The sequence below is a fragment of the Fusarium keratoplasticum genome, chromosome 8, assembly GCF_025433545.1.
Source record: "Fusarium keratoplasticum isolate Fu6.1 chromosome 8, whole genome shotgun sequence".
In the NCBI taxonomy this organism is placed as follows: domain Eukaryota; kingdom Fungi; phylum Ascomycota; class Sordariomycetes; order Hypocreales; family Nectriaceae; genus Fusarium; species Fusarium keratoplasticum.
Window position 1 is genome coordinate 979,630 of NC_070536.1, and position 20,467 is coordinate 1,000,096.

Below are 20,467 nucleotides of genomic sequence, written 5' to 3' on the forward strand. Positions count from 1 at the left end.
GACACCATGTCGATCCCTCCCGTTAAGCGCGTGGCAGTCATAGGCGCTGGTCCCGCGGGCGCTATCGCTGTTGATGCCTTGGCTCAAGAAAAGACATTCGATCTCATCCGAGTATTTGAACGTCGTGAAGGTCCCGGAGGCTGCTGGTAAAGATCCCAATTCCATTGACAATTGCCTTCATCAAACTATGGTGCAATTGCTGACAGTCCCAGGATCGGCGACAAGTCTCAACCCCCAACAATCTCCAACCTGTCGCAATTGGCAGACCGCACTGCAGATGCGCCTCTAACAATTCCCGAGAAGCTTCCGGCCTATGCGCCCAAGTCTAGTCAGCCGCGCTTTGAAGAGTCCTCCATTTATCCGTATCTCGAGACCAACGTCGCAAGTGTGACGATGGAGTTTACTCAGGAACCCATCCCCGAGATTCGCAGTGAGTGGTCAATCGGGATCCATGGTCCTGATACACCCTTTCGGACTTGGAAGGTTATCCGAGATTACATCGCTGGGCTTTTGCAGCGGAATAATTATGAGGATCTTGTTTCTTACAGCACTACTGTGGAACATGTCGAAAAGGTCGGTGACGAGTGGAAGGTTGTTCTGCGAAAGGAAGGTAACGAGAAGGATTACTGGTGGACGGAATGGTTTGACGCTGTGGTTGTCGCTAGCGGACATTACTGGGTGCCGTATATCCCCCCGATAGATGGGTTGGATCAGTTTGAGAAGTCCCGTCCTGGGAGTGTTTTGCATAGCAAGCACTTTCGCGGACGAGATTACTTCAAGGGCAAAGTGAGTTTCCCTACAGTTTCCCACGAAGTGGAAATAGCTAACAGTCTGGCGAAGCGAGTTGTGACAGTCGGGGCATCTGTCTCGGCGGCGGACATCGCTGTCGATCTTGTTGGCACAGCCAAGTCGCCGGTTCACAGCATCACCATTGGACACACGGTGAATGCCTACTTTGGCGACGGAGCCTTTTCACACCCCAAGATCAAGAAGCATCCCTCTATCTCAAAGGTCACTGGCCGAACAGTACACCTCATTGACGGCACCTCGATCCTAGACGTCGACCACATCATCTTTGGGACAGGTTATAGCTGGACTCTCCCATTCCTTCCTTCTGTGCCGCTACGCAACAACAGAGTCCCCGGGATCTACCAGCATGTCGTATGGAACCAGGACCCTACTCTTCTCTTTGTCGGCGCTGTAGGTGCTGGTCTCACCTTCAAGATTTTTGAATGGCAAGCCGTCTACGCAGCCCGTCTCCTCGCAGGTCGAGCAACCCTCCCCTCCGTCGAAGAAATGCAGCAATGGGAAACCGAGCGAATAAAGACACACGGCGACGGACCCAAGTTCTCGGTCGTGTACCCCGACTTTGAGGATTACTTTGACAAGGTGCGTGAGCTGGCCGGCGAGGGTGAGCCAGGGGTTGGACGCAAGCTGCCGCCGTTCAAGAGAGAGTGGTTCCGCGCTTTCAACGAGGGGTCGGATTTGCGCAAGGCCATGTGGGAGAGGTCGAATGCGAAGGCTGAGGCTGAGGAGGCTGAGGAGAATAGAGCTAGACTGTAGATAGAGCATCAGTGGGTGGTTCTTTGGGATGAGAAACATTAGATATAGAGATAGACAAGATACTTTGCTGTAGTATATGCTGCTGCGTAAGATACACTGTTGGTCAAGCGTTGGGCCTTCCCAGCGTTCATTTAGACGTTGCTACCCAGGCGGTGGGTAGTGCTGTGGCCTGGTATGCCGAGCCATAAAGGAGATCGCATGGCTTCGAACTGGCCAAGAGAGGCATGTCCCCTTTTCCGTTACTGTTGATAAGGAACCTGGTCCAGGTAGTATCCTGGTCAGTAGGCCCTTCTCACATGCTCCTGAGAGTGCAGTGTGAGGTTCAAAATGTCAACAAGAGGGGTTACAGCTAGAAGAAGCTCATATTCGAGGTTCATAGCGCCCGAGGCATCCGACCTGCCTGTTACAAAAATCCTATCCCTGAAGTATGGGGAATACAGATGCATATCTATACTGATAGATACGTCGAGGTTCAAATATGACTTGTAAGATACTGTCGCAGGGTCCTTATCCGACCCCTGTCAAAATGGAGGGCTGTGGGAGAAGAGGAGGAAGCAAATGGAAACAATTCACTGTTCAAATGTTAGAAAGTACGGACGCGGACTAATAACACGAGTTGGCTAATGGTAAGGGCTTAAGATTGGGCAATAATAAAGGTGCTGGCAGTCATCTGTAGCTGGGGTGGCAAGACTTGACTGCTTTGCCGTGAGTTTGATGAGACTTCTCACCGCCCGGAAATGTCACCGTCGCAATCCGGGAAGTGGCATGACTGGCTAGCTTCATGAAAGGATGCGGCGTGCGACCCCAGAGATGACATCGGATGGAAGGGCAAGATGCCGCTCCGGTTGAGTACAGATGAAAGAGAATGCATCAACCCGTCCAGAAAGAAGAGATGGTCTCCTCTTTTATCCACCTACTCACAAGCACTTCCCCAGACTCAACCACCGCCTGCATTGCTGGGTGGACCAACAATCCCGGTAGATGGCCTCGTCTAGGTTTCCGTTTGTAATAGTTTGATCCGGGGAACTGTCTCAAATGCCTGGGGTAAAGAAAAAAAGCCACGGGAAGAACAACAGATGTCGATCTGGGAATTTGGAGGACTCTGAGTGGGTGGGAGATGCGGATTATGATGCATATCCCGGTGTGGCACCCCGCATTCTGAAGACACATCGGCACTGCACCTGTCGTCCTATGGGGCGTAGGGGATTCAGGCGCCTGACCTTGTTATTATTCATGACGGAAAAAGGGGAGAGAACTCGGACCCCGTTGTTGGTGCTTGTCTTTTTGCGGATGTCAATGTCCAAGGATAAGGGATAACGACGGGCGCTCACGATGACAATGGCAATGCTCGGCTTTCGGAATGACTCGCAGCACAGCAAATCTATAATCCTCTTCTTTTCCTCTAAAATACTTCTTATCTTTCATCCCGCGCGGACCAGGCGTTGTTGCTTGGCTGTGGAGTGCGCTCCACCAGAGTCCACTTCTCACCATGACGGATCTGACTCCCGAGAGGCCTGCCTTGGCGCGTAGTGGACCAGACAACGGGTTTCCCCTTGTCATGGGGAGGTTATCTCGATCTGAATTCTATATCTTGTTGACAGGATCCTCAGCAAGAGCCTTTGTTGTCACCAGGCTCAACATCGTGGCAATCAATGGATGGCACCGGTCTGCAACATCTCGGGCGCATGACTAGCTTGTCTCTTCTACCCAATTGCCGAGATGACCGAGCCTACCAGCTTCTTTCTTTTACCGTAGTTCCAAGGCTCCTTATCAGTTTAGCTTCGCACAGTGGCTGAGATAATGATGCATTTCCCCGCGTTTTCCCTCCCCCCCATTATCTCGTCGGAGATAGGCTGCCACGCACCAACCAGAAAACACACCCTTGCCCCCCTGTCCGATCCCATAAGAACGAGCCAGACCCGTCTCGTCTCGTGATGATTTCGCTCCGTCATTGTTCATGATCGGGATGCTGCCGGCCACGACGACTTGAGACTGCCGATATACGAGATTCGAAAGACGGCCATCATGCAGACAAAGACGTCTACGACAAAGAGCGGCTGCAAGCGCACCTCGGCCAGGCCAAAGAATGGGCCTAATCCTCGGTCGCGGTCGGGCTGTGCCACCTGCAAGGCCAAACATGTAGGGCTCTCTGATGTGGGTATATCGATCGCGAGACTAACATGGCAAGACAAAATGCGACGAGACGAGACCAGAGTGTTTAAGATGTATTCGAAAAGGTGTCAAGTGTGGAGGGTATTGGAAGGAGTTCAAGTGGTCGTTTAAACACCAGCCCGGCGAGATGGACATCAACATCCAGACTGGTCCCTCACCCACACCCTCGCGAAGAGGCTCATCCGTTCGAACCGACAAGACACCTACGACAGCAGTACCCATGACAATACTAGATCCTGCTCCTGGACCTTCGAAACAAGACGACTTGGCGACAGAGGATGCTTCATCCATCTTGGGCGACGCTAGCTGGACAAGCAGTTCCTGCACCGACTCGGAGACGGACCTCTTTGCCCAGACAAATCCCATGGTAGACACCAGCGACATGACAGCCATGACTCCAACTGTCGAAATGACCTCTCAGGCCCTCGTCCCTCCCGCCGGCCAGTACCTCGAGAGCACACCGCTAACCGTCAGCCTCATCGCCGACACGTCGTCGCTCCTCATCAGCAACTGGTTCGAGCAGGTGTGCACGGCATGGTCGGGCTTCGATTCGGAGACCAACCTGAACCGCAAGCTGGCTCTCGAGCTGTGCACGACCTCTCACTCGGTGTTTAGCTCGCTGCAGAGCATGTCTGCTGGCTTCTTGTCGACCCGGTTGCCCAACATGAGGCAGTCTGCCATGTATTTCCTCCAGGCGGCGACAGGGTCGGTTCTTTCCGAGGCAAAGGAGGTTAGTTGCCGGACAGTACTTGACACGATTCCTTCTGGACTATTATTTTCGTTATTCTGCTTGGGAACGACTGTGTGCTGGGTGGATGCAAGGCAACTTGGTCTACCCTTCTTCCGAGAAGCAAAAATGATTCTGAAACGCCTCAACCGTCGCCTTTCAACATATTCCGAAAAAGACCTGGAGTTGCTCTCCTTCTTCAACAGGAGTTTTGCATACTGCGAGATGCTCCTCGCCGCTGTCGAGGATGAGACAGATGCTGTCGTCGAATCAGACAACACCATCATCGGACCCCGGACTGACCCAAACATGCAATTAGCTGAGCGATATATCGACAATTCACCTCATCCGTGGACGGGCATCTCGCCACTTGCTGCCCAGCTTTTTGCTCAGTCGATACGGTTATGCCGGAGCTTCCGTCGGCACCTCAAGCTGCCCAAAGAGACGGAACGGGACTTTCAACGAGCACTGGAGGAGATTCAGGAAGCCCAACGACTGGAGGAGCGTTTACTGGGATTGGAGTTTTCGGCTGCCGTTTCAGTCACCGAGACCGGAGACTATCGCACACCTGCGCTTCACTTTTCACAGATCGCAGAGGCTTACCAGCTGGCCGCGTTGCTTCAGCTGTACCAGACCTTCCCTGACCTTGTTGCCCTACGGTTACCGCTGGACTCTGCGCACGCAAACAGCAGACACATCCCGTGGGAGGAGTGGATCATCCCCCTCAGCCTGCGACTCGTCAACGTCCTCGAGCAGATCCCGCCCAACTCTGGAACACGTGTCATCCAGCCTCTGCTGTACATCACAGCCAGCACCGGTCTCCGCTACGACACCATGACCCTCCTCGACGTTCCAGGCTTCTCATTCGAGACAGCTGCCAGCCCCGTCGCCGGCTTCCAACCAGGTCCCTTTGGCGCCTTACCCGGCGACCCCATGGAGGCGCTGGGCACGTCTCCGGCTTCGGCACCTCTAGGGAACCTCATCTCCCGCATGTCTCTTGACATCAGTAATGCTCGGCATTTCATCACCGGGAGACTCAACATGCTGGAGAATACTTTACCGCCGAAGCCGGTGGTGATGGCGAGAGAACTGATCAAGGCCATCTGGGACGCGTACGACAATGAGGCGCCGGGGTCGGCGACGGTTCACTGGGTGGATGTGATGGAGGATAAGAATCTACGGTCAATGTTTGGTTAATTTATGAAGTTTTAAGTGAAATGTAAAAATAGCTAGCGAATCGGTTTGGGTATGGCGAAGAGGGTATGGTATTCACGGCATGGAGTATGAGTATTGAGATTGGTCGGGACGCTTTATGGGAGCAATTCTATTTCATTTCATCATGAATCTATGTCCTGTAGCCCCAAATTTCCTTTGCCTTTCTAATCCATCTCAAACATCCATGTACTTGCGAGCACCAGTATAATAAGCCAAGCCCTCATCAGGCGTGGTGAAGGTAATGGTGGCACCCTTGGGGATGAAGAAGACATCACCAGGCTTGGCGTCGACCTTTTGGCCCGTGGCGTCCTCAAGAGTGAAGTTGCCCTCGAGGATGATCTTTGTCTCGTCGTACTTGTACGTGTAGGTCAGGGGCGTGCCGTTCTTGAGGCGGAAGAAGCCGGCGGAGATGGGGTTCGTCGCGTCCTTGTCCGACGTGTGGACGTCGCCGAGGAAGGCGTTTTCGTTGGCGAGGAGGGGGACCTCGTACTTGGTTTGGGCTTGGGCGTAGTGCTGGAAGGCGGCCATTTTGAAGTTTGGGGAGATGGGTTGAGGAAGAGGACTTGGAGGATGACTTGGAGAGGATGACTTGGAAGATGATCAAGAGAAGAGGGCTTGTAGAGAAGGTGTTTGTGTCTTGTCTGACTGAAAGGTTATCTGAGGAGGAACAATCTCGCTTCATATACAACTCCCAAACCTCCTCACCCCCTCTCAGCCTCCGCTTTGATCTCACAAACTTACTCAAAACGCCCTCTTGATCTTTCTCAATCACGTAAAACGATCCCCTCGCGCGTCGTCCATCTCTTTCAGACAAACGTATCCGGGGCGGGTGTTGACCATCTGCCCCGCCACCCGTGATAGGCTTCTTTTTCCTATCTGGGACAAGTTCCCCGATAACTCGAGATGGCGGGGTAGACATGGCCGCTTTGAGCAATCCGCTGTTGTCTCCCGGCACATGATCCCGATCTTTCGAGTGTTTTTTGCCCCAGTGGAAAGTTTGGGGGTTCAATTGAGGGTTTTGGTTGTATTAGATGGTGAAGAGGTGGGAGTTCAAATAGAGGGTGTTGACCACTTGGGGGTTGATAGTATCACAGATAGCCTTTCAACCCTTACAAGACACACATGGTGGTCCATTGAGTATCAACTCATCTTTTTCTCTATCCACCTCTTCTGGTTTCAATTGCAATTCATCATGGTTCTCTCGCTATCCTCCTTCGGTGCTCATGAGGCCATCGTCGTCCTCAGCATCTTGACCGGCATCTCCTTCATCGCCTACCAAATATTCGGCATCGTCTCAACCCGCAAATCTAAACTCAACAATGACCTCCCCCAAGTCTCTGCCGGCTGGGAACCCAGCGACTACAAGACTCCCATCCCTGAACCCTATCCCGGCTGGTCCATTGAAAAGACCAAGCCCCTCCCCTATCGGGCATTCCGCTATGGACCCAAGTACCAGGTCACCATGGGTCTGCGTACCGTGCCTGTGGAGGAGTGGATAGAGCTGGATAGCGACTTTCCAAAATACCATGCCGACAAGAAGGCTCGTATCGCGGAGCGTGCTGAAAAGTGTGTCGCTACTCACCCCGACGCTTATCCCGCCGCCATCGAACTCCTCCAGGAGCTCACAGAGTACCTCCCCGCTCGATATCCGACCCTCTTCGAGCGAACACCTGTTGGAATCAAGAACAAGTGGTCTGGTGAAGACTTCAACATTGTCGAGCGTCCCCTAGCCGAAGACCCCATGGCCATCTGCGCCCGTCTCGTCCAGGATGATCTCGCCCTGATGATCGAGCGTCCCGACGGACAGTACTACCTCATGGCTGGCGCTGTACTTCTTGCGGGCTTTTGGCGTCTTTCGGACAAGTATGGTATGTCGCTCTCGGATATTCACTACTCTGGTGATGTGCCGCATTTCAAGGAGAAGCTGGAGACTGGCATGTGCAAGTTCTTCAAGCGTCTCAAGTGCGAGTCTGTCTACTGCCGCAACAACTACTTCCTCCAAGTTGATGACTCTCTGGCCTGGAGCTGGAGTATCGGCAGTGAGGATGATCCTGTTGTGAGCTGGAGCACTGCCCAAAAGGACAAGGCTATCGAGCACCACATGTTCCGCTCTGAGCGCCAGTCCCTCCGCCGACTGCCTAAGACAGGTGCCATTGTCTTCACCATCCGCACGTACTTCCATCCCGTCACCGATATTGTAAAGGAAGACTACGTGCCAGGTCGTCTGGCCAGCGCCGTACGCAGCTGGGACGACAAGGTGTCCAACTACAAGGGCAAGGAGAAGTACGGTGGTGTGCTGCTTGAGTATCTTGACAGGGAGCACGAGAAGCAGTTGGCGAGAGGATTGAACCTCGAGAAGGAGGACGAGGTGAGGAAATACCCGTGGTAGATGGTGGTGTTTGTGTGGGGAGTGTCTGTAAATATCAAAATAGTGATAGATGTGGCTGTTTACGAGGCATTGAGCGATGCATGATGAATTTTCTAGTTATTTTTAAATACCGCATTCTCGATTGAACATCGTTTACTTATTCTTACTGAAAATGTTGCTTGTTTTGTGTCTCGGTGAACGGGTTCCGAGAGTCTTGTCCAGTCCTTTTCATTCTTTAGTACTGACATGACGTCGTGATACGAAGGACTAAGGACTGCAAGCGTTTGACACCATGCAAGGGAAGATTGTCTTCAAGATCAGGTTCATCATCAGAGTAAATTTCGCTAAACTACTTATGCTTCACATTCATCACACATCATCAAATCATTCCAAGTTCCATTTCCTCTCCCACCCGGGAAAGAAAGGCATCTCATCCAAAGTGCGCGGCTCCCAATCCTTTGGAATCATGCCCTTCTCCACCTGCTCACGCTCCCACTCTTTCAAAGTTGGCTTCGCCACGTGCTCTACGTGCCATGTTCCCTTGTACTTCATGAGGTTCTCTTTTCCTTCGTTGAGGACCTTGAGGACGATGGATGGGATGTAGGGCTCGTCTCGGAATTCGGACAGTGGTGTGAAGAGAGCTTTGAAGTTGAAGACAATGGCGCCGGAGAGAGGTAGTCTACGGAGGGTTTGCCAGTCTACTCGAAGGTGGAGATCTTCTGGGGTCAGAGACGGGTTCTGTGAGTCTCGGTGGCTAAAGTCGGGGTGGTCGGAGGGGAGAAACAGGGGCTGGCCAATCTCGAGACCCCACGAGCCTCGCTGGATGGGACTGTTGGCGGGCATTTTGGTGAAGAAGCTAGACGAGTAAGCCAATGATCACATCAAATTGGGCTGTGCTTACCGATCCATGCTAAACTCCATCTTCTCCTTATAGTCAGGCACCGGGGCATGAATCTCGGGCAACCCAAGTCCCATCTTCTGACTCAGCTTCCAACCAACGGAAGAACAAATGACGCCGGCCCTGAAAGTGTATCGTCCCGTTGCAGGATCCCTCAGTGTGAGGGCAAAATCCTCAGGGACGTGGTTGAGGATAAAATGCAGGGGTTCAATCTTGTCCAGATCCTGCTTGTTTCCTAGAATGTGGTTCACAAAGGTGTTGCCATGGAGCTCAAATGCCTGAGGATATCGCGCGCAGAGGAACTGGATTATCATCTCCATGAGCTCCTTGACTGCGAGTTCAGAGCCCGGAAGCGCCTGCAGCACGTCCTTACCATGCTTGGCGTAAAGTTCCTGGCGCTGACGGATGCGCTCTGGGTAGGTATTCTCCACTTCCAACCAAAAGTCCGTGTCTAGTTTCTTGAAGGCTATCGAATGTTAGCTTGCTGGTGGGTTTGAGATGGACCCACTGTCACTTACACATTGTTTGGTGGTAAGCCCACCGGAAGGGACGATAAGGCCTCGGCAGCGCAGTTTTGACATTGAAGTTCTTCAGGGGCGTGGGCAGAGGGACGCCGGATAGCTTTGCATAGTCGGGAAAGTCACCGAGCTTCTTGATCTCGCTGACGCTGAAGCCGGTAAAGTTGTACTTGGCGGGACTGGCAGTGCGATAGTCCTCATCCAGTCTCAAAAGAGGCTTGAAAGAAAGGTCTACAGTGTTGGATGAGAAGGAGGAGGAGATCTCTTGGAGAACATGTCGCTGCGAGGGCGGAAACACCTTGGTGTAATCCACCTCAGAGGTTCTCTTCACCGGCTCTGGAGGCGGAGACGACGGCCATCGCGAGTATTGAGTGAGGGCCTTTCGCTTGTGAAGAAGAGTATGGGCAAGGACGCCAAGGCATGCAACAGCGCTAAGACAGAATGACAGAGCAAGCACCGTCTTGACCGTTGCAGGCTGAAGAGTCTCGGAAAAGACAAGCATGATTACCGTTGCCTATTGCTTAATGCAAACGATTCGGAACAAACATTATCGACGTAGTAGCAATCTCGGAACTCCAAGTTGCGGGATTCCTTTTTCTTTATGCGTAACTCTTCCACAAACCCCCCCTCGATTACACGGCAGTGACACCAGCGAGCAAGACACACGTCAAACACGACCGGATCTGGTCACAGTTGGAGAAAACCACCCGCGGGTTAACATTGCCAGTTGTGGACTAGGATGGGAGAAGCAAAACGCGGGGTACAGGCAAGCTTATCGGATCGGCAGTGATAAAGGACACAGGTACACGGTGGATACGCTACCGGACGCGGAGAGGGTGTGTACCACTTACAGAAGGTGGATGAGAGAAGGGCGGGCGTGATAACGGCCCGGGTTGGTGATGTGTGAGAGGTCGAGACCGAGAAGGCTGATGATACGAGGCAGGGCGGCTTCGGTTGCAGGCGCGTGACGCAGTTGTCACGGGTAAGCAAGCCTATTTTGTAGGGTTCTCTACGAGCTGTCCAAGAATCCGTGGCAGCTCCCTGTTCTTCTGTTGAGGACTGTTGATTCATTATGTAACTGGATAGGAATGCCGGGTATCCCGTGGGGTCATGTCACAGCAAGATGTCATTGTGCAGTGTTTGAGTGCTAGACGATACCAGAGAAAGAAGGGCAGGAGGCGGTAACAGTAGAATGAAGCATGCGGACACCACGCTATCAACGTGGTCAGGTCATACAGCCGAGGTAATGTACTCTTCCTTTCGAAGCCAACCGGATTCTCCCTGTTGATGAAGCCGCGAGGCGCCTTTGATTGGAACCTCGGTTGTCGAAATGCATCTTGCCATAGTATTTCGGGTCTTATCTCCGACCTGACGGTCATTGGCTCCCTCTGAGACTCGGATGCTGGTTTCTGCATGGATGTGACTGGTGGAGAGGATGATACTGATATGGTCCACGAGGAGTTCCTACTGGCCAGGGTATATGCTCATGCCAGCACCTGGAGTTCAAATTGTTGGGTTTTCGCAGTGAAGGAGTCTTGAGAATGCTATTATGTGATTCGCTTGCAAACACAGGATTGTTTTGAGTCCTCGGATCTTTGATGTACTCGGTGTGCACTTACTGATGCTGGTGATGCCCAAGTATGCCCGCACAATACCACTCGTGTCAAGGTCATACAACCTTAAAATCTGAGAAGCCATACGCAACTTATCTCTTGAACTTATATATAGACAATGCAAGCGTTAGAGGCCGAAAAGGACTTTTTGTTGTGGAGTTAAACAGGGCAGCGTGCCTCGACCCAGAAGCATTGATGCCATGGTGGGCATATTCTCGAATGTGATCCTAATAGACTCCTTGAATGGTGAGTATGAATATTGAGCAATTAAATACACAGCTTTGACGTGTCATAGAACTAGAAGTTTTCAGTACCACATTTTCCTTTGCAAATTATTCCCTTGCCATGAGAGCTCTCAATGGTGTATTGCAATATGTAAGAAAGGAGCGCGCATGAATGCATATTGCTGGAAGCAGAAGTCTCATATAGGCCCTATCAGGCGAATATTGATAGAATTAATATTAACTTTTCTTAAATATTGACCTGAAGGATGAGTTATCTGGCCTGCCTGGGTATCTATTCATCCACCCTGTACCGTTGACGCTGTGGGGCCAAACTGACAGGGGTTGTTTGGTTGGCGTTTTCCCCAGATTGAGCCACCATGACCAGAATGGACAATGTCTGGAGAATGGTGGCTAAAAACCATCGGCATTCATGAATTCTACCCTGAATACCTACAGGCTCGTATGCCCATTCTCAAATACGGATACGACGTCTGGAATTTTATGGAGAAACAAGGGATAAGAAAAGGGGTCAAAGGGTAAGCGGATCTTTACTTATCCCGGGCCTGCAACGCACGCGTCGCCGCACGTGAAACAAAGCCTCTCCACTCGCTGCTCACTGCAAAGTAGCAACATCATCTCAAGGGCGGCATCTCATCTCGTAACCCGCAATCAATCAATTACTTTGTGCTTTTCAATTCGCTCGTTATACCTAGTCGTTGCTTTCAAAGATGCCTTCCCCTATCGTCGCTGCTACCCTTCAGGCTGCGGCCCTTTCGAGCGCTTCCAATGTGTTGGCCCAGCTCATTGAGGCGCGTCAGCAGAACGTGAGTCTCTGTGTCCAGTGTGAATCGCTGCAATTGATTTGAATCGCCATTGATTGCCGTGACCGTTATCCCAATCAACCAGCCTATTGGCTAACCCATTCTCATAGCGTCCTGTAACTCTGGATCTCCTGCCTCTTCTCCGCTTCGTCACCCTCACATTGATCACTGCCCCTCCCAACTATCACTGGCAGCAGTTCCTGGAGCGCACCTTTCCGGCGTATCCGTCCGTGCGCCCACAGGAGCGTATCGGTGATATTGAGATGACGCCTGCTGAGGATGCGCCCGAGCTCAAGGAGGGCTATGAAGAGCGCATGGCTGAGGTCAACCGAGACCGGGAGCCTAAGTTTAGCATGAAGAATACCTTGACAAAGTGGTTTGTTGACTGTATCTCTGCCGGTGCTATTATGAACACGGTCGCTTTCCTCATCATCATGGGCGTTCTCAAGGGTCAGGCCTCATCTCAGATCTGGAGCAACATCAAGAAGGTTAGTTCATCTTCTACATCATTGCTCACTGCTAATGCCTCCCAGGAAACAATCCCCATCATTGTTGCCGGTTACAAGATCTGGCCAATCGCCTCTATCATCAGCTTTAGTTTCATTCCCGTCCACCGGCGGATCGTGTTTTTGAGTTTCATTGGTCTGCTGTGGGGTATCTACATGAGTCTGGTGGCTTCCAGAGTGTAGAGGTTTAGAAAGACAGGCGTCTGGAGTGGTGGCTATTATTTGCCGTTGGCCATGGATTTGATATGGCCGGGCATGGCCTGGTTTGGATGAGCTTTGGGACCGTGCTGCCCTGAGGATATGGAGTGAAAGAAACTGCTCGGAACTTGCGGCCTGCTTTCTAGCTTGATTGTTCCTGCGCTAGAAAGAATCTAGTTTACGCCTGGGATACTGGTTTTATACTATGACCTATTCCCCCCGCAGGAGATGGTGTTGTCCTTTCCATCTCTGTTTAGTCATGTTCTTGAAATTCAAAACATATCATACTAAGCTTGAACAGCCAACGGGATATGCCTCAAATGTTGCATACTCTGACCCTTGATAATCACGCACTTGAGATCGCCTCGGCAGTGATTCGATTTCTGTGGCCCAGGGTTTCATCCCGCTGCCAGATCTGGTTGCTAGCCCGAGCCATCATGGAGAATGCCAAGGCCTATCCCCTGCAGCAAGCACTATCACACTATAACTCTTAATGCGAAACTCGTATTTAGGCTTTGGACATCGTGTTGTATGGGTCTGTTCAGGGGTTGGGCTTCCGATCGACATTGGTTATATAACTGTGAGCCACTACGCCCGAATCCTCGATGGTTTCATCGCCTTGGAATTCGACGTCAATGACGGTCTTATCGTGAGAATGCGTCTCTTCCAAATCGCATCGGCGCTTCTAGGCGCGCAAGTCGCCTCGTCGACGGCACTCCGTCGCGCCGCAGACACAACCGGAACTATCGGCTCGGGCGACTTCATTGTCGAATTTGCCGATACCGTCAAGTCAGCGTCCACCTTTTACGGTGCTCTCGAGGCAGAAGGAATCGGCGCAAACCCTTGTGCTGAGTTCAGTTCTCGCCTCTTCAACGGCGCGTCTTTCCAAGTTCTGAACGCGAACGGCAGTGATGGAAAACAGATCCTGCAACAGCTTGAGGGGCTGGCACAGGTCAAGGCCGTCTGGCCTGTCCGACCCGTGCGTCTTAATATGCCAGAGACCAGTGAGGTCCCAGCTTCGAACGATACTACTGAGGATGCCCTACCACGACGCCAAATCACGCCTCGGGATGACGCCAAAGACACCTTTTCGCCCCATATCATGACTCAAGTCGACAAACTGCGAGCTGAAGGAGTTACTGGAAAGGGAATCCGCGTTGCAATCATCGACAGCGGCATCGACTACACTCATCCGGCCCTTGGAGGATGCTTTGGACCTGGCTGCCTGGTCGAGGCCGGCTGGGACTTTACTGGTGATGATTTCCTCCCTGGAACTATCGAGGCTAAGCCTGACGCGGATCCTATGGATGACTGTCAAGGACACGGAACTCATGTTGCGGGAACTGTTGCTGCACAGCTTGAGGGCAACAAGTACGGCTTCACCGGAGCTGCACCTGGAGTCAAGCTGGCAGCGTATCGTGCTTGGGGATGTCGTGCCACGTCTACTAACGAGATTCTGCTGTCGGCTTTTATTCGCGCTTTCGAGGAGGGGGCTGATATCATCTCTTGCTCAGATGGCGAGTAAGTTGTTTTGATGCTACCTGAATGTTCTGTGACGCTAATCATTGCTGCCAGTGCTGGTGGTTGGCCCTCGGATGTCTGGAGTGTTCTCGCCACACGCATCGTAGATGCTGGAGTGCCCGTCGTCATCTCTGCAGGAAACGACGGCGGCCTTGGCCTCTTCTATGCCTCAGCTCCAGCTACGGGCCGTGGTGTGACAGGTGTAGGCGCAGTTACTAACACCATGTTCCCAGCGCTGCTCACCGCCGGCTCGTACGCTGTCGAGTCCAACAAGACGAGCCAAGAGTTTGGATTCTTGGCTGGATTCCCCGAACTTTCTGAAAATGTTACCCTTTCTCTGTGGTCCGCTGCTGAGGCTGATAATGCTTGTTCGGCTCTGCCTGATGATACTCCGGATTTGAGCAAGCGAATTGTCCTGCTGGAGAATTTGGATGCTCGGGCGACGGGATGCTATCCACAGGACCAAGGCACCAACGTGGTTGCCAAGGGGGGCCAATACTTACTCTACTACGCAAAGGATAACCTGTGAGTTCATCATCCAGTGCTGGCTTCCAGTGAATATTGACATGTCAAGGACTATGCGAGATGAACTCTACAACTATGCAGAAGGCCTCCAGGGCGTTGGAACAGTCCCTCCTTACGTCGCCCAACAGTGGCTCTCCTTCTTGAGAGAGGGCAAGACTGTCACAGTCTCTCTGTCCGGGGGAAACAGCACTGCTGTACGACTTGAACAGCTTGAGAACAATGTGAGCGGAGGCTACATGGGGGATTTGTCTAGCTGGGGCCCAACTTGGGAACTGGCCATGAATCCCCAGATCGCTGCCCCTGGAGCCAACATCCTTAGCACGTTCCCGATGGCTATGGGAGGTTACAGAGTTATGACGGGAACTAGCATGTGTAAGTGCCAAAGTGTTCACGCTGTGGAGCAGAGCCTTGTTAACGGATCCAGCTGCACCTCTCGTCGCGGGCATCTACGCCCTGATTGGGGAGGTCCGAGGAACCTTGAAACCAGAGCTCTTGAGACGGCTCATTATGTCGACGGCAAAGCCACTCGACTGGTTTGACGGAAAGAAAGCAAATCCAGATATGCCAGCTCCAGCGCCACAGCAGGGTGCAGGTATAGCCCGAGCCTTTGACGCAGCGCACACCACTATTGAGCTCAGCGTTGAGAGCATCTCGTTCAATGATACCGACCACTTTGTCGGAAAGAAGACCTTCAGTGTGAAGAACACAGGGTCCAGCGACGTTCCGCTTCAGCTCTCTCACCGTAAAGCGCCGACCATGTACACTTTGCAACCAGACTTGTCTCCTTTGATGGCTGCCTCCTTCCCGAACCCGATAGCTGAGGAGTGGGCTGATATCAGCTTCAGCTCTAGGTTCGTACTTGTTGGACCGTTCTTGTTCTCGAGCTGACAGATTTATGTAGCAAGATTAATGTCCCCGCTGGTGGCTCCCTCGATGTTACTGTCACTTGTACACCCCCAGAGAATGTCAACGGAACTCTGCTACCTGTGTATAGCGGACACATTGCCCTGACAGGATCTAACTCTTCCCTGGTGCTGCCGTACCTGGGAGTTGCTGGAAGCATGCGCGATACACCTGTTCTGCAAGCTTCCCAAGTCTATCTCGCCAACTACAACAACGAAGCCCCTGCTAATAAGACCTACACCATCCCACGACCGGATCCGGCCAACCCACCGCTCACGGACCGCGGTGACCAGGATACCACGCCGAATGTCTACATCAAGCTCACCATCGGAACTGCTGCGCTCCACGTCGATGTCTTGCGTGGTGGTGCCAAGGGAGACGTCATCGGGGCGCTGGCTGGTTGGCCGCTTCTCTACTTGTCTCGATCGGACCAGCGAGCCTACGTCAAGGGACTGCTTGCCAACGGTACTGTGCTGGATGAAGGGGTTTATTCTCTGAGAGTGAGCGCTCTGAGGGTGTTTGGCGACAAGGCTGATAAAGACGATTGGGATGTTGTGACGACAGTGCCTTTCAACTTGAAATATGAATCGTAAGTGGGAATTAGGGCCGCGTTAGAGTCAGATCTTCAAGACTTAGATTTTAGACTAGGTAGCTCTAGAATTAGCTTAAGCCTGTTTTGAGGAGAGAACATTTAGCACACGAAAGTGAGCTCCCAATCTAGGCATCTATCCAAGCATAGGTAGCCTTGGAATTTGGTCTACAACAGGGCCAAGCCGGGGTGCCAAATATCCAGGCCTTTAGAACGGCTGGGTATACTTTAATCACGGCCACTAGCCCGTGGCTTCATTCTCTGCTAGTGGCTGTCCTCTTTTCACGGGAAGTGGATATTGTCTAAAGTGAATCTTTGCAGTATGTAGGCTGTGATGCGATATTCTGCGCAGCAGTGAGAGCCAGACAAGAGGACTAGGAGAGAGCAGTGATTCTTGTCATGTCTTGCTCGCCAAAGATGTATATAGAACGGCAACAATGGTTGCTTTCTCTTTCGTCGTCATTCGATTATCAACGTAGCTCACAAAACGCAGCAATACATACCACAGCAAACCTTACCCAGAAACAATGACCTCAACTATCCGAGCCGATCACAGCCACCTTCCTCTCCAGGGATGGCCTGGCGTTAAGTGCGACCAGGGAAACGACATGTCAACGGAATATTGCAAGAACTGCAAGAAGAAGAGAGCCGTCAAGGCCAAGGCCCTCAGTAGGGATGGGGACAAGATTGGGAAGCTTATAGAGATCACCGTCACTGGCGAAGAGCTGTGGGAATATGATTAGGCTCGATGGAGAAACCAGGCGATGGTTAGGTTAGAAGGACTACCTAAGGCTACGAGAAAGGAAGAATATGTCTTTGATAGCTATAGCTAGGTGCCCAGCATAAATACCATCAGTCTTCGTTTCCATACCTACTGTGGACTCCAATGATTTGGTTGCACCTGCACACGCCGAAGGGAGCCGACCAGTAGGAGCCACGGCGTGCTTGTGACGGCTAGACCCTCCATCCCTCAACTACACGGTACAGAGTTTCATCAGTGCCAACATTCCCTGGGAACACAACAAAGGGAAGACCAGGCCACTTTGACTCGGGCTCATCACACCTCCATAGGGGCACGCCTGGTGCAGCTTGGCCAACGATAAGAGCGCGCTTCATTCTCAGTCCCTTAGTCGCCATGTCCGACGACGTGATGCCACCCTTGGCAATGATATACCGAGGCTTCTGATCAAGCTTTTCCAGAAAAGATACCAGGGCCCGGGCAACGGTAGAGCCAATGTCAAGGCTTTTGGCCTCGTCATCTCCAACCACGAGTTCTCGGCTGGTCATGACAAGCACGTCTTGTCCTCTCTTGATTTCCGCCTCAGCTGTTTTGAGAGCCTCTTGAACTTCTTTCGATGCATCTTCGGGTGATTGAAGGAGTTTGTGAACGTCGAGAATAATACTGGTGAGATCTTTGCCGGCTAGCTTCCTCAGCGACTCAAGCTGTGCGGTTGTCTTTGGCACATAGGATCCGGCGATGATTAAACCACCTATATCTCCTGATAGATGCAACTGGCTCGCAGAGACTGGGGGAATGGGCGGGATGCCCAATCGAGCAGAGACGAACGCGGCTCCCGTTCGGAAAAGGAAGCGTTTACCCGAATCTGAGGCCTTGATCAAGGCAGCCACAACGACGTCAATGTCCTCATCAGCAGCGGAATTGACCACAATGACAGGCCGTGGCCCATTGACATCTCGAAGGAGTTGATCCAACACGGCATCAACTCCACCAGTACGAATTGTATCCAAACTGATAGATGTGACTCTCTCTTTCGGTATCGCTCCTTTTGTCTTTTCCACCACGTAATCTCTGAGGTTGGAGCTCTTGTAGCCAAACGTGGCATCCTTGGCAAAAGGTGTCTGAGCTGCAGGGACCAAGTGATCTCCTTCCTGGACGTAGTGAATGTCGTTTATGGTGTATCGGCCTCCTTGTAGGAAGAACGGGCAAAGAATCCAGGCATCCGCGGCACCGAGAACATGCTCTGCAGCCTCGGCCTCCAGTGGGAAGTGACCGCGGAGTGTTGAGTCACTCCTCAGGACCACCTCAAAAGCGACTCCTGCCTCCTTTGAAGCGGCATGCAGGTTTCTGCAGATCTCGGTAATCAGGTCTCTGGCTTGTTCAGGATGCAGCGCGCGCGAGTTTGTCAGGATGAAGAAGCCGCCGCCCTGTTTAGTCTGCTTAAATTCGTCCACAAGCGTTGACACGTCCCAAACAGTTAGGATATTGATGTCGTGACATGTTTGCGTGCCGGTAGGGTCATCGTCGAGAATGACTAGGATGGGCGTTTTGGGAGATGAGGCAAGCTCTTGTCGGGTCTGGCTCCGGAGGTTGGTGACTGTCACGGGAGGAAGAGCCGTGAGGGCCGTGTCTTTGTCGAGGATGGCTAGATCTTCCATTTTGTATTGACCCCACGTTGTCCTGGCTGGCCTTGTTGATGAAGTGGATGATGTTTGGTGATAATCGCTCAGTGTTTGTTGGATTGCGGGGTTGTTGGTTTGGCTGCATCAAGGTGACAGCAAACGGAAATGTACAGGAACAATGAAGTATGGACACAGATAATTTCAACACTAGATTTGAAAAAAGAAAAGAAAAAAGTCACTGGAGGAAAAGTCTTTGGGTGAAGCAGTACTATTTCGGTAGCACTCTGTTGGCCAATGGTGTTCATGTAAGAGGCTTCAGGACAGGCATTTTTCTACATCTCCATTAAAATGCAGTGACACATGAATGTTGACAATTCTTATACAAAGTAGTGTAACGTGTCAGTAAAGAGAAAATTTCCCATCCAGATCGTGAATGGGTGGGTGAATAAGCCTGTTCTTCCTCACAACGGCGACGCGTGGTTGAGCAGACAAAGCAACGACGGTTTACGTCTCTCGTCCGCCTTTCACACCTGTTTGAAAACATCAACTAGAACGATTTCAAGTCCCGTGACTGAATATTGTCTCTGACACTATGTGGTAACGTCTTTGACCCCGAGCCACCGTCAGATGTGACAACACCTGCTTTGACTACATAAGGGCCCTCCCCCCTCGGCAGATTTTTACTTCATCGCTTCTCTGGTACATGTTCATTGTCTCAACTCAATTTTCTTATCTGACCCCGAGTTTGACACCGCTTTAAGCTGGAGAACACGATCCTACAGACCCAACGATCCAAGCACAGTGACTCTGGGGCGCCTACGATGCCTGGCTTTCGACCTCTTTTCCGCTGTGCAAGACTGCTGAGGGCGTGTTGCTTTTGGCGCAGAAAGAGGCTTCCGAGGTCCAAAAGAGAAACCAAACCCATCCACCTCGAGAATTCACACCCATCTCCAGATACCTGGTCACTGAGTGTTACGGAGGAGCACAGCCACTCAAGAACATGCTTGGTGGCATGCCGGAAGCCCGATAGATAGTTAGGAAGAGACGTGTTTTTTGGTAAGTAATAAATGTTCATTTGGTCTACTCTGGTTTCTGAACGTGTCACTACAAGGTTGTCATGGAAGATGATTCGGGTTCGTGGGGCAAGTTGGTGATTAACCATCCGAGGTGGATGGATGCCAAGTGCACGAGAGAGGCTATGGCGAAGGGCACGCAGACCAATAAGAAGAAAGCGATGATCTAGGAAAAATTCCGGAGATACTAAAAACTAAGGACTGCAATAAAGACTTAAAAGTTGCATGATATTTACAAAAGACTCCTCCAATACCGCCATCCTAGTTTCTGGCTCATGTCCCGATGAAAATTCTGAGTTAGAGATAAGAGAAGATTGCTGTGCTTAAGGAAGAAAATATCAAATTAAGGAAGATGGCAGAATCTAATCCAGAATGCAACGCGTAACATCCTGATCTGCGACGCGGTTGTGTTATGGTACTTCCTTCTGCGCACCCAAGACAATAACTTGCAAACCATATGGCCCTCATTTACTCATTCCCAAAGCTAAATCAGCCTCCTGGAGTTCAATAACTCGGTATTATTCCTTGTAGTGATTTCCATCACGTGGTTACTTTAATTCTATATGCATCTCTGGGAAACCTTGAGCTTCTTACCTATGCATCAAATGTCTGCGCCACCTATTGAAATTACAAGCTTTTTGATCCCATGACGCGCCATATGTCATACTCAAG

At 51.6% G+C, this 20,467-nt stretch overlaps 7 protein-coding genes and 1 pseudogene across 8 annotated transcripts, besides 1 other annotated feature; 5 read left to right on the forward strand and 3 right to left on the reverse strand.

Moving 5' to 3' along the window:
• Window positions 1-6: 6 nt before the first annotated feature.
• On the forward strand, window positions 7-1,563 carry NCS57_01013300 (uncharacterized protein; the record flags this gene model as incomplete). Its single annotated transcript, XM_053059888.1, has 3 exons — window positions 7-146; window positions 213-786; window positions 841-1,563. 3 exons carry the CDS (start codon window positions 7-9, stop codon window positions 1,561-1,563), a joined length of 1,437 nt encoding a protein of 478 aa, XP_052910282.1.
• Window positions 1,564-3,588: 2,025 nt separating this feature from the next.
• Window positions 3,589-5,659, forward strand: NCS57_01013400 (Zn(2)-C6 fungal-type domain-containing protein; the record flags this gene model as incomplete). Its single annotated transcript, XM_053059889.1, has 2 exons — window positions 3,589-3,702; window positions 3,752-5,659. 2 exons carry the CDS (start codon window positions 3,589-3,591, stop codon window positions 5,657-5,659), a joined length of 2,022 nt encoding a protein of 673 aa, XP_052910283.1.
• A 192-nt stretch (window positions 5,660-5,851) lies between these two features.
• On the reverse strand, window positions 5,852-6,205 carry NCS57_01013500 (uncharacterized protein; the record flags this gene model as incomplete). Its single annotated transcript, XM_053059890.1, has 1 exon — window positions 5,852-6,205. The coding sequence occupies one exon, from the start codon at window positions 6,203-6,205 to the stop codon at window positions 5,852-5,854; it is 354 nt and encodes a 117-aa protein (XP_052910284.1).
• Window positions 6,206-6,869: 664 nt separating this feature from the next.
• NCS57_01013600 (uncharacterized protein) lies at window positions 6,870-8,066 on the forward strand (the record flags this gene model as incomplete). The annotated part of the gene is made up of 1 exon (XM_053059891.1): window positions 6,870-8,066. The coding sequence occupies one exon, from the start codon at window positions 6,870-6,872 to the stop codon at window positions 8,064-8,066; it is 1,197 nt and encodes a 398-aa protein (XP_052910285.1).
• A 363-nt stretch (window positions 8,067-8,429) lies between these two features.
• On the reverse strand, window positions 8,430-9,963 carry NCS57_01013700 (uncharacterized protein; the record flags this gene model as incomplete). Its single annotated transcript, XM_053059892.1, has 3 exons — window positions 8,430-8,901; window positions 8,947-9,409; window positions 9,462-9,963. 3 exons carry the CDS (start codon window positions 9,961-9,963, stop codon window positions 8,430-8,432), a joined length of 1,437 nt encoding a protein of 478 aa, XP_052910286.1.
• Window positions 9,964-12,026: 2,063 nt separating this feature from the next.
• On the forward strand, window positions 12,027-12,808 carry NCS57_01013800 (uncharacterized protein; the record flags this gene model as incomplete). Its single annotated transcript, XM_053059893.1, has 3 exons — window positions 12,027-12,122; window positions 12,230-12,607; window positions 12,653-12,808. The coding sequence occupies 3 exons, from the start codon at window positions 12,027-12,029 to the stop codon at window positions 12,806-12,808; spliced, it is 630 nt and encodes a 209-aa protein (XP_052910287.1).
• Window positions 12,809-13,370: 562 nt separating this feature from the next.
• Window positions 13,371-16,365, forward strand: NCS57_01013900 (annotated as a pseudogene). Its single transcript has 5 exons — window positions 13,371-14,344; window positions 14,399-14,869; window positions 14,919-15,241; window positions 15,294-15,720; window positions 15,771-16,365.
• Window positions 13,371-16,365: a sequence feature.
• A 950-nt stretch (window positions 16,366-17,315) lies between these two features.
• Window positions 17,316-18,758, reverse strand: NCS57_01014000 (uncharacterized protein; the record flags this gene model as incomplete). The annotated part of the gene is made up of 1 exon (XM_053059894.1): window positions 17,316-18,758. One exon carries the CDS (start codon window positions 18,756-18,758, stop codon window positions 17,316-17,318), a length of 1,443 nt encoding a protein of 480 aa, XP_052910288.1.
• Window positions 18,759-20,467: the final 1,709 nt, after the last annotated feature.